Genomic DNA, 20,453 nt, shown 5'->3' on the forward strand with positions numbered 1-20,453 from the left:
CAGCTTCCCTTTACAGCAGACACTTCTCTTGTGAGCATTACAGGGTCGGGAGACTAGAGGATCTCCCCCTTCTCAGAACACTTCACAGCCCTTCCTTTGGGTTTTTTTTCCCTGGCTGCTCCCCCTCTAGTTCCTGGTTTCCTATACATGGGAACTCCCTCAGGGGTCCTATATCACTTAGAAGCAGACCTCTTAGGCAGGATTTTAAAGAGGACCTGGGCTGAAATTCTCACTTCATAACCACATCTGGTCTTTAGAAATACTTGGGCTTTCCCTCCTCACATCTTTGGAATGTTGGCCCAGCTAGGATTGAGGGATAAAACACAGGGTGCTAAGTTCACTTTGAATTTCAGATGAACAAGGAGTCATTTTTAAACTATAAGTATTTCCCAAATAGTGCATAGGATATACTTATGCTAAACAATTTTGCTGCTATCCATCCTAATACTGATTGGATATTTGGGAATAGCTTGTCTAGCTCTCCCCATCTCCCCCTTGTGTAATAGCATAATGCTATGAGCAGCTTGCCTTGTGTCTACCCAGCAGGCTGTCCACTACTTTCATCTCTGTGACCCTGGTCAGGTTACTTATTCACTCTCTGCTTCAGTTGCATTATCTGCTAAATGGAGATAATCATGGAACCTCCTTCATAGGGCTGTTGTGACAATCGCAATTAAACTGAGATAATACACAGGTACAGTTGTTTGGGCAGTGTCTGCCACATAGCAAATTCTCAGTAGGTATTGACTGTTATTAGTATTATTATGGTGATAGTGATTGTTGTTGCTATTGCATGAAAAGAGGAAGAACTAGAGCCTCCAGATAGGTTATTTTCTGGAGAAAGGAGCCAGAACTAGAAGGATGGGGTTCCTGTGAATGAGGAATTGGGAAGGAACAGGATGGTTATTATTAGCATGCCTTGTGGGAGACAGTGAGGCATAGATGGGGAGTGATGGAGGGGCAGAGATGGCAAGGACAAGCCAGGAAGCTTGAGAGGGGTTCTCTTGGCCTAGGACGGAGAGAGATTTTCAGGCATGCTAGAGAATAGAGAGGATGTAGGCATTTGACAAGAACACCCACAGATTGTGCAGAAATACATAGTGATAAAGAGAAAACTCTGGTCAAGCCACCTGGGTTCAAATCCTGACTGCCTTAGCAGCTATGGGCAAGTTACCTGACTTTTCCTGTCTGCCTCCATTGTCCCATCAGTAAAACAGAGCTAATAATATCTGCCTCAAAGGATTGCTGTGAAAATAAAATGAGTTCATAAATGCAATTACTTGGAAATTAATTGCTAGCGATCGTTATACTTTGAGTCCCTTAAATGTTTAAAAGAGAAGAGTTTAAAAATTAGAATTCCTTTTAGACTATGCAGTTTGTAAGCTGCAACACTACCCTGGGACTGAATTACCTGGGACACAGCGTTATATGCATGACCCAAATTAACATCTTTTTATAATTTCCCCCAAAACAGAGGGGGAAAGTAATAGTACTTTCCTGAATCCAGGTGTGTCAGTGTGTGCCTGTCATCCCAGCTACTTGGGAGGCTGAGATGGGAGGTTCACTTGAGCGCAGGAATTCAAGACCAGCCTGGGCAACATAGTGAGACCTTGGTTCAAAAAAAAAAAAAAGAAAGAAAGAGAGAAAAGAAAGGAAAAGAAAAGATTGTTGGGGCATTACATGAGTTAATACATAGAAGACACCTGAAACTTAGAGAATACTCAAAAAATGTTGGTGGTTGTGATTGTCATTATACTGTAGTTATTCTTCTGCATAGAGATGTGAAGCTGCATAGAAAGGAAACTCTCACCAGAGCTCCTCAGAATTGAAATTTTCCAGGTGACTCCATGTCACTGTTCTCAACCATTATATTCCATTTTCTTTTCTTTTAATGCCTTTGTCAGGATCACCCAGGTAACAGGGTTATCCTGTCCTCATAAAATGAATTGGGAAGTGTTCCCTTTTTCTCTGCTCTCTGAAAGAGTTTGTACAAGATGGTATTATTTATTCCTTCAATGTTTGGTAGAATTACCATTGAAGCCAGAAGGGCTTGGAGCTTTTTTGTGGGGAGGTTTTTAATGATTGATTCAGTTTCTTCAATAGACACTGAAATATTCAGCTTTTTAATTTCTTTTTCTGATAGTTGAGAAAGGTATGTTTTTATCAGGAAGTTTCTCTGGTTACTTGAAACCATCAAAGTTATTGGTGAAAAGTTGTTCAAACTATCCTTTTTGTATCCCTTTGATATTGTAAGATCTGAGTCATGTCTTTTTAAAATTCTTGTCATCTATTAAGTTCTGACCTTAGAGTGTCCCTAGCCGGGAAGCCATATTGCTTTCTTAAATTTGTAACTTTGGTGCTATTCATGAGTATCAGACACACACACACACACACACACACACACACAAACCACACACCAATTCCTGTTGGGTTAGAGGAGCAAATTTGCAAGGATCCCCTACTGTTCCAGAAATCTGCCCTCATATTTTAAAGTACAATAGGCAAATAAATGCTCAAGTGCCTGCTGGACAAAGGGGAGGCTCTGACATTAGGAATCTGCAAAAGCTTTTATTCTCTAAGATTTAGTTTAAATAGCTCTTCCTAAGAGAAGTGTTCCCTGCTATCTTTCTTTGTCCTCTAAGTTAAGTTAATTACTTTCCCCTAGGTGTCCCTAGCTTACTGAGAACCACATGTTGGTCCCATTGTAGTTATTTGAGCCGGCATCCACCTGCCTGATCCCTAGACTCTGAGATCTTCAAGGGCAGATGTTCACTTACTCATCTCTACCTCCTGAACTTCCAGCATGGTGGCCAGCAAAGAGTCAGGGTCACAATCTATTTATTCTTTCACTCATTCCACACTCCCTGAAACCAACTCCGTCAATGCGTTGGGGACTGTGCCAAGTGCTGGGGACACAGAAGTGAACAAGACAAAAGCAACGGGGTCCCTCTTCTCAGGGAACTTTCTTAGTAGTCGAGGAGACAGAGTCAGTAAATCATTTTGAATGGACGAACCTTTGCAGGTTACAATTTGGCACCATTTACCACCCTATTTTCCATGGAGCATAAGTTGTGGAGGATTTTAAGAAATATTTCAATCTGTGGTCAAATGTATTTTGGAAACTTTGGGTTAGATAAGGTCAAATAAATATGTGTACTACATGATTTGTCAGCCCTTTCAGTGTACCAATTATGAATTTTTAGCGGAGTGGTGGGGAGAACAGTTCCTGAAAAACTTGTTTGATTTTAGAACCATTTCTTGGGAAGATATCATGTGACCTTGGATGTGATGTGCTGGGAAGTTCCACACAGAGATTGCTTAAGACTTCCTGGGTTGCCCCTAGTAGCTGACTCAGCTGCCAGTTATTCTGTCCGTGCACAATGTACTCAATGTATTTTCCTGGATTTGGAGCCACAACTTTTTTAATTCCAGAACCATCAATAAGATGAGAGGACTTCAAAAAGTTCATGAAAAAATGGAATTAAAAGACAAAAATAAAAATACAAACTTCGTTTCTCAACATAAGCTCCATCAAGTTATAGACACTTTTGTAATGATGATACCAGCTATTTAATCCATCATTAAGAAACTAAGAGTCTGGGGAATTTAACCATGTCAATGTCATCTTTTTTTACATTATTAACTGAAGAAAAATGGGTGCTCTTTAAAGATTTTTAAAGATTAGGAACAAAAAGAAGTCAGAAGAAGCCAAATCAGGACCATAAGACAGAAGCCTAATGATTTCCCATTAAAACTCTCACAAAACTGTCCTTGTTTGATGAGAGGAAGGAGCAGGAGCATTGCTGTGGTGAAGGACTCTCTGGGGAAGCTTTCCCTAGCATTTTTCTGCTAAAGCTTTGGCTAACCCTCATAAAACTCTCATAATGAGCAGATGTTATTGTTCCTTGGCCCTCCAGAAAGTCAACAAGGAAAACGCCTTGAGCATCCCCCCCAAATGTTGCCATGACCTTTGCTCTTGACCAGTTCGCTATTGCTTTTACCGGACCACTTCCAACTCTTGATGGCCATTGCCTTGATTGTGCTTTGTCTTCAGGATTGTACTGGCAAAGCCATGTTTCATCTCCTGTTACAATTCTTAGAAGAAATGCTTCAGGATCTTGATCCCATTTGTTTAAAATTTCCATTGACTGTTCTGCTCTTGTCTACGGCTGATCTTGGCGCAGCGGTCTTGGTACCCATCAAGTGGAAAGTTTGCCCAGCTTTAATTTTCCAGTCAGAATTGTGTATGCTGAACCAATTGAGATGTCTGTGGTGTTGGCTATTGTTTCTGCTGTTAATTGTTAGTCCCTTTCAATTAGGGCATGAGCAAGATTAATTTTTTTTTCCTTGCAGATCCATGTGGATGCTCTGCCACTGCAGGCTTCATCTTCAACATAGTCTCATCCCTTCTAAAACAAATTATCCAGTTGTAAACTAGAATTTCTTTGGAGCATTGTCCCCATAAACTGTTCATAAAGTGTCAATTATTTCATTGTTCTTCCATCTAAACTTTGCCATCAATTTGATATTTGTTTTTGCTTCAATTTTAGCAGAATTCATGTTGCTCTGATAGGGGCCGTTTTCGAACTATCCTTTTTAGTGCCTCAAACTAGATTCTGTTCAGACGTGATAATAAGTTAGTATGAGTTTATTTTGGTGCAAAAATTTGAAATTCATGCATAGTTTTTAAATAATACATATTTTTCATGAACTTTTTGAAGATCCCTTGTCTTAACCTCTCTGTGCCTCAATTTTCTCATTTGCTAAATGTAAATGAAAATAATACTAACCTTCCTTTCATAAGGTTGTTTAATGAACGAATAGATATAACATACTTAGAACAGTCCCAGGCACATAGTAACATCCAATAAATGTTAGTTCTTATTTTTTGAATAGATATGACATACTTAGAACAGTCCCAGGCACATAGTAACATCCAATAAATGTTAGTTCTTATTTTTTCCATCACTGTGTGACAGAGATATTCTGAATTTTGCAATAGCAAGGATGAAAGCACACACATTAAGTTCTATTAAAATGTCAGGTATTATTTATTGTTAGGAGGATGGAGAAGGTGAGTGTTTTAGTCAGGAGTCTGAGTTGCAGATGACAGAAACTTGAATCACAGAGACATTAAGTCACCTATCCAAGGTCACAAAAGTCATGGTGTAGTCAAGCTATAGTTCAAATCCAGGAAGTCTTGCAACAAGCCCATGTTCTTAACCGCTGTGCTGTTCTGCTCTTCTGTGAACCGAGCTGTGAGAGCATAGATATTGGAACTGACCAGGACTTTAGGGTGGGGGTCACAGGATAAAAATGGCCTTTACAAGATGAGTCATAATTCACTAGATGAAGAAGCAGAAGAATGTTCCTGGCAAAAGGAAAAGCATGTGCAAAGGCCCAGAGAATGACAAGCAGTGTAGACTGCTGAGAGAACTGTGTCCAAGAGAACAGAGAAAGTGGGGAATGTGGGAAGCCTGTACTGAGACACATTGATAAGCTTTGAATGCCATGACTGTGAGTCTGGGGGCCATGGGGAGCCAGAGGAGGTGTTTGAGCAGGGGAGCGACATAATCTGAAGTGCATTTTAGAAGTATTCCTTTGACTGCTTATGTGGAGGATTCATGAAGACAAATGCAAAGGTTGAGAAATAGTCTCAGTGAAAGCTGATGAAGTTTGACCTTAGTCAAGGGCAGTGCAGATGGAGAGGAGAGACCTAAACACTCAGGCTCTAATGACAGGGCTTGGACTCTCTTGTATCAGATCATGCCTGGGACCTCTCTCAACTGGGTTTGGCTCAGATAAACCCCAAATCCAGCTGGATAATATGGGCCTTTTTTTGACTCAAATACAAAAGAGGCTTCCAGCATAGGCAAGAAGGCAGTCCCTCTCCTTCTCTGTGCCAAACACCTCTCAAATCCTAGCTCAAAAAGATGCCACGCTCTCTGAGAAGCCTTCTGTCTTAGATCGGGTCTTCAGAAGGACCCTGAGACAACAATTTGATTGCAAGGAATTTGGGGGCAGTGGAGAAGGGAAACAGTGAAGAGCATGGAAGAAATACAAGTGTGTCAATGAAGAGGTTACTACCAGCAGCAGGGACTCAGCCTTACTGGGGACTTCTGGGAAATGGTATTCCACATGCCTCAGTTATCCCACTGAAAGGCAACTGAACTTCGTGGCTGGGAGCTACTCCTGGAGTGTTATTTCTTGGCAGTCTTGGCCAAGTGTGCTTCTAAAACTGGAGAAATCTGAAGATGTCACTGGTGTGAACAGGAATGGTGGGCACTGAAGGGAGAGATGGAGGACTGTCTTAGTCCATTTGGGCTACTATAACAAAATATCTTAGACTGGGTAATAGTTAAACAATAGAAATATATTGCTTACAGTTCTGGGGGCTGTGAAGTTCAAGAACAAGGCACTGGCAGATTCAGTGCCTGGTGGGGCCTTGCTCTTTGCTTCAAAGACAGTGCCTTATTGCTGTGTCCTTACATGGCAGAAGGAAGGCTCTTAAGCCCCTTTTATGAGGAAACTAATCCTATTAGTGAGGGCAGAGCCCTCATGACCTAATCACCTCCCAAAGTCCCTGCCTCTTATTACCACTACAATGGGGATGAGGATTCCATGTATGAATCTGGAGGGACAGAAACACTGAGACCATAGCAAGGAGGTGCTGAGGTGTCTGCCCTTCTCAGACCCCTGACACAGCTCCCTTTCACCTTTGCTCCATAGCTCACTGTCTTAAACTCTGTTTTAGCACTTGTCTCTCTGGGAGGTGAATGATTTGTCTTCATGTCTGTCTCCTTGAGCAGTGGAAGCAGATGAACCAGGGATGGGCTAGGCACCAAACCTTGAATGCCAGGTAGAGGGGTGGATTACAGTCTAGGAATCTAGGACCAAAGATGGGCTAGGCACCAAACCTTGAATGCCAAGCAGAGGGGTGTACTACAGTCTAGGAGTGTAGGTGTCTCATAATAGACCTAAGATGAAAGTGAAACGTCTTATAGTCATATCGTTTTCAAAACACAAAGATGAGGATTGGCTGAAGGGGTCCAAGAGTTCCTTTATGGTATGTCTGGGCTTCTGTGGGAATTTGAGATTATAATCTCCACCAAGGACTCATATTTACAAATTGGGATACCTGTTGGTCTGGCAAGTGGTACACAGAACAGGATACATGGGGCATTCCTTCCTGGGTCAGCAGGAAGATTTGATAGAAAGTAATTGTATATTTTTAAAAGCATGAATTCATTGTGGAGCAGGATACCAAGCATGGGTGGAAGAAAGTCAGTTTTGTGCAGAATGTGATGCAGATTTCCTGGCCCGGGGCGTGATACATGAATGTTCTTCTGCCTGGAGGCCCACAGTGGTGTGCTGCAGCTAGCTTATGCTGGCTTGGGAAATGTGATTGTCAAATTTTTAGGAATTCTAATAGCCAGTTATTAAATACAGACCTTAATACATACACACACACACCCACACCCACACACACACACATGCACACACACACTAGTTTTTCAGAAAGCCAGTTGTTCAACATTTACCAACACACATCCGTTGTTTGAGGGATATTTGGCAGAAAGAGCCTGGGAAGGTGATTTGGGTTTGAGAAGCCCTGTAGTTTTTTTTTGTTTGGTTTTCAGAGACCAGGTTTCACTGTGTTGCCCAGGCTGGACTTGAACTCCTGGCCTCAAGCAATCATCTTTCCTAAGCCTCCCAAGGACCTGGGACTATAGGTACCTGACTAAGAACTGTTTATTGATTGGTGTGGCCAGATTTGCTTGTTAAAAATTTAGAGACTATGTCTTAGTCGTTTTCCTTGTACTAGCTTCCAGCCCAGGGCATAGCATGTGGTCAGGAATAAAGTTTGCTAAATGGATGGATGAATGAATGATAGCTTGGATCAAGCTTTTTCTCTAAGTTGTAGAAGCATGTATTCATCATTCAACAGATATTTTGAGTGCCTACAATGTGCCAGGAACTGTTCTTGGCACTGGGAACACAATCCCTGCTCTCCTAGAGCTTGCATTCTAATAGAGGAGAAAACATACAGAGCTATAAAATCTGCTTTCAGGTGGTAACCGGTTACATAAAAGAACATGAAGCAGGATAAGGGGCTGGAGACAGGGTTTCATGCTGCTTTTGTACCGGGAGCCAAGACTCAAGAGGAGAGGTGGCTCCATCTCTCCAAAGTTGTGTGTCTTCAGGAAGGCCTCTTTGGCTCTCTGAGCTGTGGAAACCGATTGTTCCCAGCTGATATTCAGGTTCCCAGCCTAAGAAGCCTGAGGCAGCCTTGGCCAAGTCTGAAGCCTTGGGTACGCTGGCTCCCCAGGTGGTTACTAAAGCTCTGTAGGCAGAATGTTGGGATTCCAAGAGCTTCTCTAAACAGGGTGCTGTTTATTGTGCCACTGCTTCCCCACATCCCTGTTTGCTGTACTATATACCCGGGACGGGCCTGCCCTCTTATCTCTGTGGAATTCTGGGATGATGCCCTTTGGCTCCAAGCACACATTGAGGCTTTTCCACAAAAGGGTCTCAGCTTCTTGTTGGGGGAGCTTTGGGGTTCTGGAAACAGCTCTGACACCCACCTGCTGACTCACTCTTCCCCTCTCTGGTCCCAGTCTCCACATCTGTAGAGCCAGGGAAATGATAGGGGCTTGGTGATGATCTGATGATCTGCCATTGAGTCCCCAAATCGGGGAAGTTTAGGGGCTGCCAGGATAGGTGGAAGGGAGGGAGAGAACAGAGAAGCCCACTGACAGCTCTTTATCTCACTTCTCCAGAAGATGCCTTTTTCTCTGATTTTTTACATTCAGAGTTTTTCTGTTTTATATATTGAGATTCAACATACAATTTTGCTTGAACAAAGGGCTGGGGGTTATAAGTATTTATGGACTCTGGTCTTGTGATTCTCAAAGATATCTTACCTCTGAGATGCAGGATCCGCCTGATTTGAGAAACTGAAAGGATGATGACAAATCAAAACTTAGAGAATTTTTGGTTGTGGAGTTTGATTCTGTATTATTCCTTTTGCTTTCAACCTTTAGTGTGTGTGTCCAATAACCTGGGTTCTTGGGATATTCATTCCAAGTTGAGTTAATTTGTTTTACAGTTGTTCTTCTCTGGCCCCCAGAAAATAAATTTTAGGTATCCTGAAGGATAACTTTATATTAACTATGGCAGCTTATTTAATTTTTTCTCTAAAACAATGTATCTTAAGTCAATAGGAAAATAGGATGCGCTGTACAGAAATTCTCCCTGCGGGAGACTTTTTGCACATCTACAAATTTCGTGAGTGAATGTGAGCACTGATAGAAAAGCTAAAGGACTTGGGAATCTGGACATTTTCCAATGTAGGGTGTGTTAAGCAGAGTCTCGGGATGTGTTTTTCAAGGTATGGAAATTGCTGACAGTGTGTCTCCCCCATCTCAGTAAATGACAACCCCACCTTCCCACTGCTGAGACCAACAACTTGGAATTGCCCTTGGTTTCTCTCTTTGCCTCACATATCACAACAGATCTATCGGCCAAACTGTCAGATGTGATCTTGGAAATAGATCAAGAATTCAACTACTTCTCACTACCTACAACTGCCGGCAATGGGCCCTAGTGGCCGGTGTCTTTTGCCTGGATTGTTGCCACAGCTGTCTGATGGGTCTCCGTGGTCCCTCCCTGGCCTCCCTGTAAGACGGATTAAGTAATCATAGTGTCCCCCACGTAACCTGATACCTGTCCTGTTTCACTGAGGATATGTTCTATGAGGGTGGCTCTTAGGATGGTGCTCTGTTTGATGTCCTATGGACATGGAATAAAGTTAACAAAACTTACTATAAGTAGGAAGTAAGAGCCATAAGATGGCTCCAGACAGGACCAAATCCAAGAAAAAGTTCATGTTTCCTAGAATATGCAAGATCATTGCCTTGAGAGGACATAAGAAAGCAAGGGCAGGGCAGGAATAGTTTCATTCCAACGGTGATCATGCGAATAATAGGACATTAAGTATTACGAATCCTGTGGGACACAGATGCAGCAGATGTGAAGTCATTGTCATTATCACTCTCATTATGAGAACAGGTGTGTAGTTACAGGTTTTGGCAAATGTGCCCCAATGTAGCTACCACTCCAATCCCCCCCAAAAGTTTCCTGTGCTCCTCTGCAACCCCTACCTATGCCCCCACAACATAGACCTTCCACCCTGGCCCTGGCAACCACTGATTAGATTTAAATTACTTTGTCTGCCTTTCATTGGTTCTAATATTTAGCTGAGAAAAGCAGCAGGGCACTTGTATGAAGGTCTGGCTATGGAGGTAGATTGCCTTGGTCTACCCTGGTCTGCACAGCCATTACCTTGCTAACGACCTCTTTGCACCTCAGTTTCCTAATCCATCAAATGGGGATAATAATCATACCTACTTCACTGGGATTTTGTTAGGAATAAATAGCACCTGGTACTTAATAGCCCAACAGATGTCAGCTATTGTTATTGTTTATGGAGTATGCATCATATGTTAGGCATTGTGCTAAGTACCGTGTAAGGATGTGGCAGTTGCTCCCTGTCCCCCCTCCACATCCCCACTGGTGCTCACCATTTCCGCACACACCAGTAGCTTCTTACTGCCTCTGAGCTGGTCTGTGGGAGCATTTCCTCCGGCTGCAGGAGCATGCTCAGTCTGCACATAAGGATGCCGGAAGTGCTGAAAGTTAATGCTCCCAGTATTAGCCCTCAACCAATGATGGCCACGAGTTGGCAGATAAATGCTCCAACTTCCTTGCCTCCAGTTGAGACAATTCTAAGGCCTGATTTGCCCTGGCCCCAGGGTTCCCCATCAGAACTGAGCGTCAGGTGTCTACAGTGGTAACCTTCTCATGGGACATACACTGAAGCATGGTCTGCCCTGTCCCCATCAGAATTGAGATCCAGGTGTCCACAGTGGTAACCTTCTCATGGGACATACACTGAAGCATGGTCTGCCCTGTCCCCATCAGAATTGAGATCCAGGTGTCCACGGTGGTAACCTTCTCATGGGACACTCTCTGGATTGGGTTCCTTCTGTTTCACTTCCCCACTGTCCTTCCAGAACCTCTTGGGATCCTCTATCAAGTAAACTATTTTCATTCTCATCTTTATCTCTAAGACAACAATGTATTTCATTTCATTCTCAAACAGTCCTATGAGGTGAACCAAAATAGCTCCCTCATTTTATAATTGAGCACAATGAGGCTTAGAAAGGTGATGCCACCTGCTTTAAGTCAACGCCTTAGGCACACACCTGCTCCACTGCTGCCCTGAGAACAAGCTGGGGCAGGCCCTGCTGCAGGCCGGCCTCCTTCACCCTCTGCCCCCAGCCCGGGCCTCCTTCCCCCTCTGCCCTGAGCCCTGGGCCTCCTTCCCCTTCTGCCCCGAGCCCCGCTGACCCTCTGAGCATGCATCTCCTCCTGCAGGAAGGCCGCTGCTTGTTTGTCATCCTGCTCATGGCGGTGTACTGGTGCACGGAGGCCCTGCCGCTCTCAGTGACGGCGCTGCTGCCCATCGTCCTCTTCCCCTTCATGGGCATCTTGCCCTCCAACAAGGTCTGCCCCCAGTACTTCCTGGACACAAACTTCCTCTTCCTCAGTGGCCTGATCATGGCCAGCGCCATTGAGGAGTGGAACCTGCACCGGCGAATCGCCCTCAAGATCCTGTTGCTTGTTGGAGTCCAGCCGGCCAGGTAAGAACAGGTAATGGTTCCAGCCCTACAGCGGAGAGGCAGAGGGACCACACCTCTGGAGCCTGTACCTGCTCTTCTTGGCTTACTAGTCCAGGCCAAGAAACTCATCGGTTCCCACTATTTATTTATTTATTTATTTATTTATTTATTTCTCAACTATTTAGCAAGCACCCGCTGCATGCTAGACACAGCACTAGGCCCATCAGGGGCAGCTGTTCTCAAAGGTGCAGAAGAATCACCTGGGAACATGAGATACTGACCCCCAGGCCCCACCCCCAGGGATTCCAGTCCCATAGTTTTGGAGGGAGCCACACTGACAGTTTGACCCCGACTGCTCAGGGCTGAATCCCAGGTGACCTGCTCTGAAAAATGACTTAACCTCTGTCTGCCTGTGAAATAGTGATGTAGTGGCACCCGCCTCATAGAGTTTAGTGAGGATTAGATGAGTGAATGCAGGTAAATCCCCTAGACCTGAGCAGGCAATGCTGGCTGTTAGCATTCTTGTTTGCTATTTACCTGCCTAGGTGATGCAGATCAGGTGGGAGTTGAAGGTGGGGGGGATGCAGAGGATGTGGGAAGATGGGCTTGAAGGGAAAGGGAGGCACGGTCACAACCCTAGAGAGCCTCAGGCCCTCTGGCTAGGATTTGGACTTTTATTCTTAGAGGATTGGGTGGCCTTTAAAATAGGGATGTTATTTTCATCTTATTTTTTGTTCCATAAACCCCTTTGGCAATTTGGTGAATCTTAAGGATCTTCCCAGAATAATGTTTTTAAATGCATAAAGCACAACAGAGTTTGAAACAACAACTACAGCAAAATGCAATTATCTGATTTTTTTTTTTTTAAACACAGACACCTGTGCCCTGGTACAGGTAGGTACCGTTTTATTAACACAGCAAATGGCAAGACCAAGTGATAGGCCTAATCACACCCGTAATGTTGAGCAGTTTTGAGTGTCGATGATATTTCAAGATGTCTGCAGTGATTATAATGTCATATAAAAATATCAGGGATCTTGCCGGGCGCAGTGGCTCACGCCTGTAATCCCAGCACTTTGGGAGGCTGAGGCAGGTGGATCACTTGAGGCCAGGAGTTCAAGACCAGCCTGGCTAACATGGCAAAACCCCTGTATCTACCAAAAATACAAAAAATTCGCTGGGCGTGGTGGCGCATGCCTGTGATCCCAGCTACTCAGAAAGCTGAGGTGGGCGGATCGCTTTACCCCAGGAGGTGGATGTTGCAGTGAGCCAAGATCATGCCACTCACTATACTCCAACCTCAGTAACAGTGAGACCCTGTCTCAAAAAAAAAAAAAAAAAAGAAAAGAGAGAGAGAAAGAGAGAAAGAAAAGAAAAGACAGAAAGAAGAAAGAGAAAAAGAAAGAAAGAAAGGGAAAATGTCAGGGATTTTTTTTTGGGTGATAGAGCGTCAGGCACTGCTCATACACTTAAACTTTGTTGCCTGTTTATCACTGAAGGAAATGCTTAATTTGATTAGATGTTAGCAAAATGAAGATACGCATTTTCTCCCAATCCAGTTCTGAATTATATCCATAGACTTATAGTTATAAATCTGTGCTTTAAAGGGTTCTAAGCTGAGGAATGACATGGCCAGATTTGCATTTTATTTCAAATACATCTCATTTCCTTCAGATTTGCATTTTTTAAAGATTCCTCTTAGCTGCCTTGTAGAGATCAGACAGGAGGGTACAGGCATGAGAAGCTGATACATCCCAGTTAGAAGGTCATTTAGAGTGTCCTGACAAGAGACAGTAGCAGCTTGGACTAGGAGGTGGCAGTGGAGATGAACAGATTGGATAGATTTGAGAGGAATTTGGGTGATAAAATTGACACAGGGGAGGGCGTAGGAAAAGAAGGTTCTGGATGACTCCTAGGTTTCTAGCATCATCTCTGTGCCAACCGCTCTGCTAGGCTCTGTAACTGTGCCTCCTCCTGGAGGAGCTGCCAGTCCTGTGGGACAGACTCCATCTATGGAACTTATTCCAATGCCAAGTGGAATTTGATCTCCAAGGGGCACATCATGGTGTGAGAGCCCACGTGAGAGGTAGGGAGGTAGGGGGAAACTTCCTGGAGGAGGTCACATTTGAGCTTGACTTTGAATAATGAGTAGGGCTGCTCTTAAACATATTCTAAAGTTACAATAATTAAAACAATAAGACGCAAGTCTGGAAACAGATTTTTGAAACACAGAATAAATCTAAAGGAAACCCAAATCTGAAGGAAGGATTATCCAATAAATGGTGAGAGTTGGGATAATTGGTTTATTCTATTAAAAAATTTACATGTTACTTTGTACTATGCATCTAAGTAAATTCCAGGTGGATTCAGAGTTCAACATAAAGAGAAAAAATCCTGATACTTAGATTCTGTTGGTGGGAATGGACCAAGCAAAGGCAGGGATGCAGGGGAGTAAAGGCACTGGGTGCGGGTGAGAAGTTCAGCAGAGTCTCAGCAGTGGGTAGCTGGTAAGAGGAGGGGAAAAGGGGGAGGAAGCTGAGAAGGCCATGAGGGAAAGATAGTGGAGTGTCTTGGTGCCCTGGCAACTTTATTCTGAAATGGGTGTCACTGAGGATTTTGGGGCAAGAAAGAGAAAATGTCAGGCTTGGGATGTCTTTATAACCTGGGTACCTGTGGACAGTTCACTTAAACACATTGAACCACAGTTTTCTTAGATCTAAAATAAACCTGGTGAGTGGATTTGGTTTCTGCTTTGAGTCTCAAGTTTCCATCTGTAAAATGGATGGATTGTATTCCTCAGGGATGGCAAACTGGGACCAGAGAATCTCCTGGGCCCTGGGCTCTGGATGTGCTTCTAATGCCATCTGCTCTGCAGGCTCATCCTGGGGATGATGGTGACCACCTCGTTCCTGTCCATGTGGCTGAGCAACACCGCCTCCACTGCCATGATGCTTCCCATTGCCAATGCCATCCTGAAAAGTCTCTTTGGCCAGAAGGAGGTTCGAAAGGACCCCAGCCAGGAGAGTGAAGAGAACACAGGTGAGGCTGTGCAAAGGGATTGGGTCCAAATCCACCATGATTTGGAAGTGGGAATGGGATGTCCAAAGGATGTTAGGGAAGGCCAAGGGCATGCACACTTATTAAGCACCTACTATGTGTCAAGTGTTTTAATTATGACAATGACTGATAATTAGATAAGAAATCATGGTATCTTGGTTGTTTAAAATTTGCATTTATTAAGCACATACTATATACTGAGCAGTGAGTTGAACTCCTTACATCCATTATCTCCCTTAACTCTCAAAACAGCTCTATGAAGTAAGTTAATTAAACCTTGTTTTACAGCATTCAAAGAGATGCTCAGCATCACCAGTACTCAAAGAAATGCAAATTGAAACAATAACATTTTAATCAATGAGACAGGCAGAAATAAGAAAGCTGGTGAATCCCCATGTTGACAGGAATAGGGGCCATAGGAACTTTCATGCACTGCTAGAAAGAATGTGGACTGGGTTAGAGTTTCTTAAGGATCTTGTGCAAGGATTTAATCACATTAAATGTGTTTATACTCTGTAACCCAGCAGTTTTGCTCCCAGACACCAAAGGAATTCTCCCCTAGGTCCAGGAGGGAACACACATAGTGATATTCACTGTAGCGCTCTCTGTGGTTTGGGGAGTTGGTGGCTACATGGGCCTTATCGCTAGTACAGGCAAAGGCAAATACGGTGGGTACATGCCATTGAGCATTATGCTGCTTTTAAAAGAGAGAAGAATTAGTGAACCATATACTTCTATAAATGGATCTCATAGAGCAGTTATGATTGGGGGTAAAAACCAGAATGAGATCTAGAATACAACCTCAATATGTAAGCTGAAAATGCACATGAACGACAAAACATTTTGTAAGAAATGTATGACGAAAAGCTACACATTAAACATATCAGAATGGTTGCTATGGAAAGGGCGAGAGTGGGAAATGGGGAGAGAAAGGACTAAAAAGACCCAATCAATTATAGAAAAGAGAAGCTTTGTGCAGTAAATAGTGATAGCGTGTTATGAACGGAGGGATTTGATTCCCTCAATCCTCTGAAATTATGTTCTTAATAAAACAAAACATACACAGCCATTGTATGTTTAGGTGACTACACACAGTCTCCAAGAGGCAAATGATTTTCTCAAATCACATAGTGAAGTTAAAGAAGTCCAGGATCAATTCAGAGGCACAATGACGTCACGACTTTTCATTGGCAACTCTGGTTCCCCTGGTGTTATGGTTGCAAAGTGGCTGCCACATCATGTCACTTTAAAATGTCTTACTTTTAATTTACATAACTGTATTTTAAAAGGAAGATTTGAATTGATACATATGTGGGCAGAAATGGCTAGTTTAACCCCGGCATCGATTCTTCCTTTGTTCTTTTAGGAATCGAACCCAATACTTTCCTCTCTGAGGAAAGGCTGAAACATCAAGCTCCCCTTGTGATAAGACTTGGTCAGATGACTGAGTCTGGTCAATGGAATATGAGTGGAAATGATGTGTGCAACTTCTGGGTTCTGTCCTTCCTGCCGGGTGGAATGTGAATATGATGGCACCTGGGACCCAAAGACAGGAGCCACATCTTGAGAGATAGATGGCAGATCTGCCCCTATGGCTTTGGATCATTTACCTCAGTGAACACAACAAGCATTATCCATGAAATCATAGGTTTTGTGTGCTAGTTCTAGTTTTTAAAATATGAATTAAATTAAATATGTGTCTGTTAAAACTTAAATGTTGACCCATGTACCATCTAAGTTAATCTCACTGAGAGTCACATGAGTATTTCCCTATCATACACTAAGGGGTCCTGCTTATTTTATTTTCATGGCAGCCCTGAACACTAGAAATGATTATATGTACTTTACAGCTGAAGTTCGGAGAGGTGAGATGATGCATTCAGGATCATAGCATTGGCAAAGTGGCAGAGTCAGCTCTACGCAAGGGCAGAGTCTTCCGTGAGGAAGGGAAGAGAAGCTTTATAGCATGGATTAACAAACTTTGTCTATAAACGACCAAAGAGTAAATACTGCAGGCTTTTGTGGGCCACTCTGTTGTAACTACTCAATGCGGCCCTTGCAGTGAGAAAGCAGCCACAGACAAAACAAACCAGCAGGTGTGGCAATGTGCCAAAAAAAATTGTATTTATGGGTGCTGAAATTAAAATTTCATATAATTTTTGTATCAGGAAATATTCTTCTATAGATGTTTTTCAACCATTTCAAAATGTAAAAGCCATTCCTACTTGGCAGGCCACACAAAAACAGGTGGTGGGCTGGAATGGGGCTGCATATTGTAGGTCGCTGACCCCTGCTGTACAATATTGGCTTTCTTGATTTTCAAACTGTTTCCCTTAAGAGAACTGCCTGATGGTCACCCTGGGGTGGACTCTGCCCTTTTCCCCATTTTAACCCTAGTTAGACTCAGTTTATTCATTTTGTACACTGGGCTTCTAAGCAATAATAACCAATATTTACTGTGCACTTAGTTTATGTGACGACTCTTAGGTGGACCTTATATCTGAATGAGATGGAGCAAGCCTCGACCTCATTTAGAGAAATGGAAATTGAGGAAGGAATTAAAAAGAGTCCTCCCACCCCCCCGTTACCCAGTTTTCAAACAGTGGCTCTGGTATTTTGAATCCAGGCTGGCTGACTTCAGAGCCTACATTCTCAGGCTCCATTATTCTGCCTCCCACATGAGACTTTTTCCAAAGTGGCCAAGCAAATGACTGAAAGCCAAGTCCCTCATTATGAGAATGAAAAATCTGAGACTCAGGAAGGGGAAGGGACTTGCCCAAGGCCACACACAGTGGTGGCCGTGCATTGAAGTCCAGAGTCTTTTCCTATGCTGCAGGATGTCAAAAGGGAGGGGACCCTGGGGGTTGGGATAGATACCTACCTTTACAGGCTATGGGATCAGGGAGGAGCAGGAATTGGTTAATGATCAGCTTCTAAGACCTAAAACAAGGCTAATTCCAGTACAAAGAGAGCTATTCCCTTTCATCCAGTTCTGAGCTTTGACCAGGTGGCAGGAGGCAAGGACAGGGGTGGAGGGAGTAGAGATTCTGCCAGTGGGCTAGGAGAGGCACAAGGAAGTTCCTAGGAGCTGTAGGTTCATGAGGGACATCTGTGGCACCAGCAGCAACCATAAGCATAATGTGAGCTGAGCTCTCATTTTCTGAGCAACCACCACATGCCAGATACCATGCTAATTTTTTTATACTCATTAGCTCATCTGATCTTCATAATTGTACTAGGAGGTAATGATGCCCATTTTATAGATGAGGAAACTGAGGCTCAGAGAAGCAAAATGATTTGCCCAAAGTAACACGGTGATTTGCTGAGCTCTGTCTGAATCCAGAATCTGTGCTTATAAGTACCTTGTCATGGTGCCTGGTACAGAGGAGGCAGAACCTAGGGCAGGGTGGGGCTATCTGGGTAAGACTCCAGAGGTCCTCAGACTTGGAGGGCCGCCCTGTTGCCTTTCTCCAGTTCCTTTACCCAGTTCTGTGCCCTGCACTGCCTGGGGGACCCGGGGGCCATGTGAGCGATTGCTTCACCAATGTCCCCCTGCATGCACGCTCTCATTAGGTCCTCCACCACAGCCCTGTGGGGAGGCACTATTAGCATGCCTGTTTTACAGACGAGAAAACTGAAGCTCACAGCCACGATAGACCCAATGTTCCTTGGCCAGTAAGGGGCCCACCTGGATTTTGTTTTTGTTTTTTAGAGACAGGGTCTTCCTCTGTCTCCTAGGCTGGAGTGCAGTGGTGCAATCAGCTCCCTGCAGCCTCAAACTCCCGGGCTCAAGTGATCCTCTAGCCTTGGCCTCCCAAAGCACTGGGCTTACAGCCGTGAGCTACCACGTCTGGCCCTCCACCTGGCTTTTGAATCTAAACTCTTTCCCTTCCTTCTCTCTGTCCATATAAAGTTAGCTTGCCATCTACATCTTTCTTTTATAGGAAGGCCCAGGATGCCACCCTTTACAACACAAGGGTCTTTAATGTTAGGCGAAGCATTGTCCTCATCCATATGCTAACCAAACTTCTGCAACTTTCCTCATCTATAAAACGAGGACACTGCCTCTTACATGAGAAACGAGAGCCAGGTACACAGGAAGTGGTTAATATATGGCAGTTGTATTAAAAACTACCTATGAGACTTCCAGGCATTGGAGGCACAGGTAATGAGACCTTCTACCTCAATCCACCTTGGTGTTTCCCTTCCTACTTGAGTGGGATTGATTTGCTTCCTGGTTTATAATCTGTCTTCTCCATAGACTCCAAGCTCCATGAAGGGCCTATCAGTCTGTCTCATTGTGGTGAATCTTCACTGTTGCAGTCTTGTGCACCTAAGACACTGTTGGTATATAGTAGATGTTCAATAAATGTGTAGAATTAATGAATATACAAATAGACCATTGAACTAACTGTTCTATGCCTCAGTTTCCTCAAACCTAAAATGGGGATAATAATCCTTACTACCTAGGCTGACATGAGTGCTAAATGAGTAAATGGACATAAACCTGCTTAACTTGGGGGCTTTTGACCTTCCCTGGGTGCTGTTTACCTAATCTGACACAAGAACTCTTTCCTGAGGGCCCTCTTCCTTTAAATTTTAAGAACATCTTAGTCATACCAGGGAGGCTAGACTAGAGTTATCAGTTTCACGTCAGACCTGCTGAAGTGCCAGGTGGGTGCCTTGGAGATGGACCGAGGTTCAGGGGATGGGAGATCCAAAGTTCTGGGTATAATCCTGACTCTGCCACTGACCCATTGGGTCCTCTTGATCCCAAATTTAGCTCACCTTTCTGGGCCTCAGTTTCCCCAGTTGTAAAGAGGAAGGCAATAAACTTTGCATAGGTCTCTAAGGCTGCTTGGAGACAGCTATAAGATTATAAATGTGAAAGTTCTCAGTCCTCTGGCCTGACACAAACTCAAGGATTGGTATGATGTGAATAAGACCCTACAGAAGCATCAAGCTTCTAATCAACTGGCAATTTCTGGACCCAGAGAAGTCTCTCTGGGGACTTTGCCCCACTGGCCTGTTTCCACGTGGTCTCTTGGGCCACTGAGGTCACAGGAAGCACAGGGGTGGGTCCCGTGTAAATGCCTAAGAGCTCTGCTCCGCACCAGGTTTCCAGTTTCATCTTCATGACTTTATCATCATCATCAGAAAATAATGCCTGGTATTAACTTTTCTTACATTACTAATCTCCATAAGGAAAAAGCAAAACTCCCTCCTTCCCGATCTTATATGATAAAGCTAATTACTGTTTAGAGTTCTGCGTGTATGAATACCCTCACTGCCTTATTTATAGCACATACAATCTCTTATCAGGGCTCTTCAACTCAGATGCAGAACAAACGGGGCCAGGTGGGGGCTGTGGCAAACTGGTGAGCTCAGTTTCCCTATCTGTAACCTCAGACAAGTTGCTGTCCACCCTGGCTGCATAAAGGAATCACCTGCACAGCACCCAGGTGGGAAGAGGGTAGAGTGAGCTAGCGATGGTGGGGACTGGGGGTCACCAAGTCAGAGTTCTTACTGTCTGGCCATCCCCTGGGGAGCAACTTTGCCCCCAACCTTAGTGTGCTATTAATAGTCCCTCGCTTCCTACTTCAGTGCCCTGGACCCTGGCCTCGTGCATGGCATGTGGACCTGTTCCCAGCACTCGTGCTCAGGGGCCCTCATCCCTATGGCCCAGGGCAGCTGATTCAACTTTCACCTTCA

General features: G+C 44.0%; 1 protein-coding gene across 1 annotated transcript in view; it reads left to right on the forward strand.

The window, feature by feature from the left end:
- Positions 1-20,453, forward strand: part of SLC13A3 (solute carrier family 13 member 3) — a 94,542-nt gene that overhangs the window by 27,030 nt on the left and 47,059 nt on the right. The window contains exons 2-3 of the mRNA XM_032142190.2: positions 11,440-11,705; positions 14,560-14,723. Of these exons, the coding sequence (XP_031998081.2) occupies positions 11,440-11,705; positions 14,560-14,723 (430 nt within the window). The remainder of the gene's footprint in view (positions 1-11,439; positions 11,706-14,559; positions 14,724-20,453) is intronic.

The sequence above is a fragment of the Hylobates moloch genome, unplaced genomic scaffold, assembly GCF_009828535.3.
Source record: "Hylobates moloch isolate HMO894 unplaced genomic scaffold, HMol_V3 SCAFFOLD_21, whole genome shotgun sequence".
NCBI classification, from domain to species: Eukaryota; Metazoa; Chordata; class Mammalia; order Primates; family Hylobatidae; genus Hylobates; species Hylobates moloch.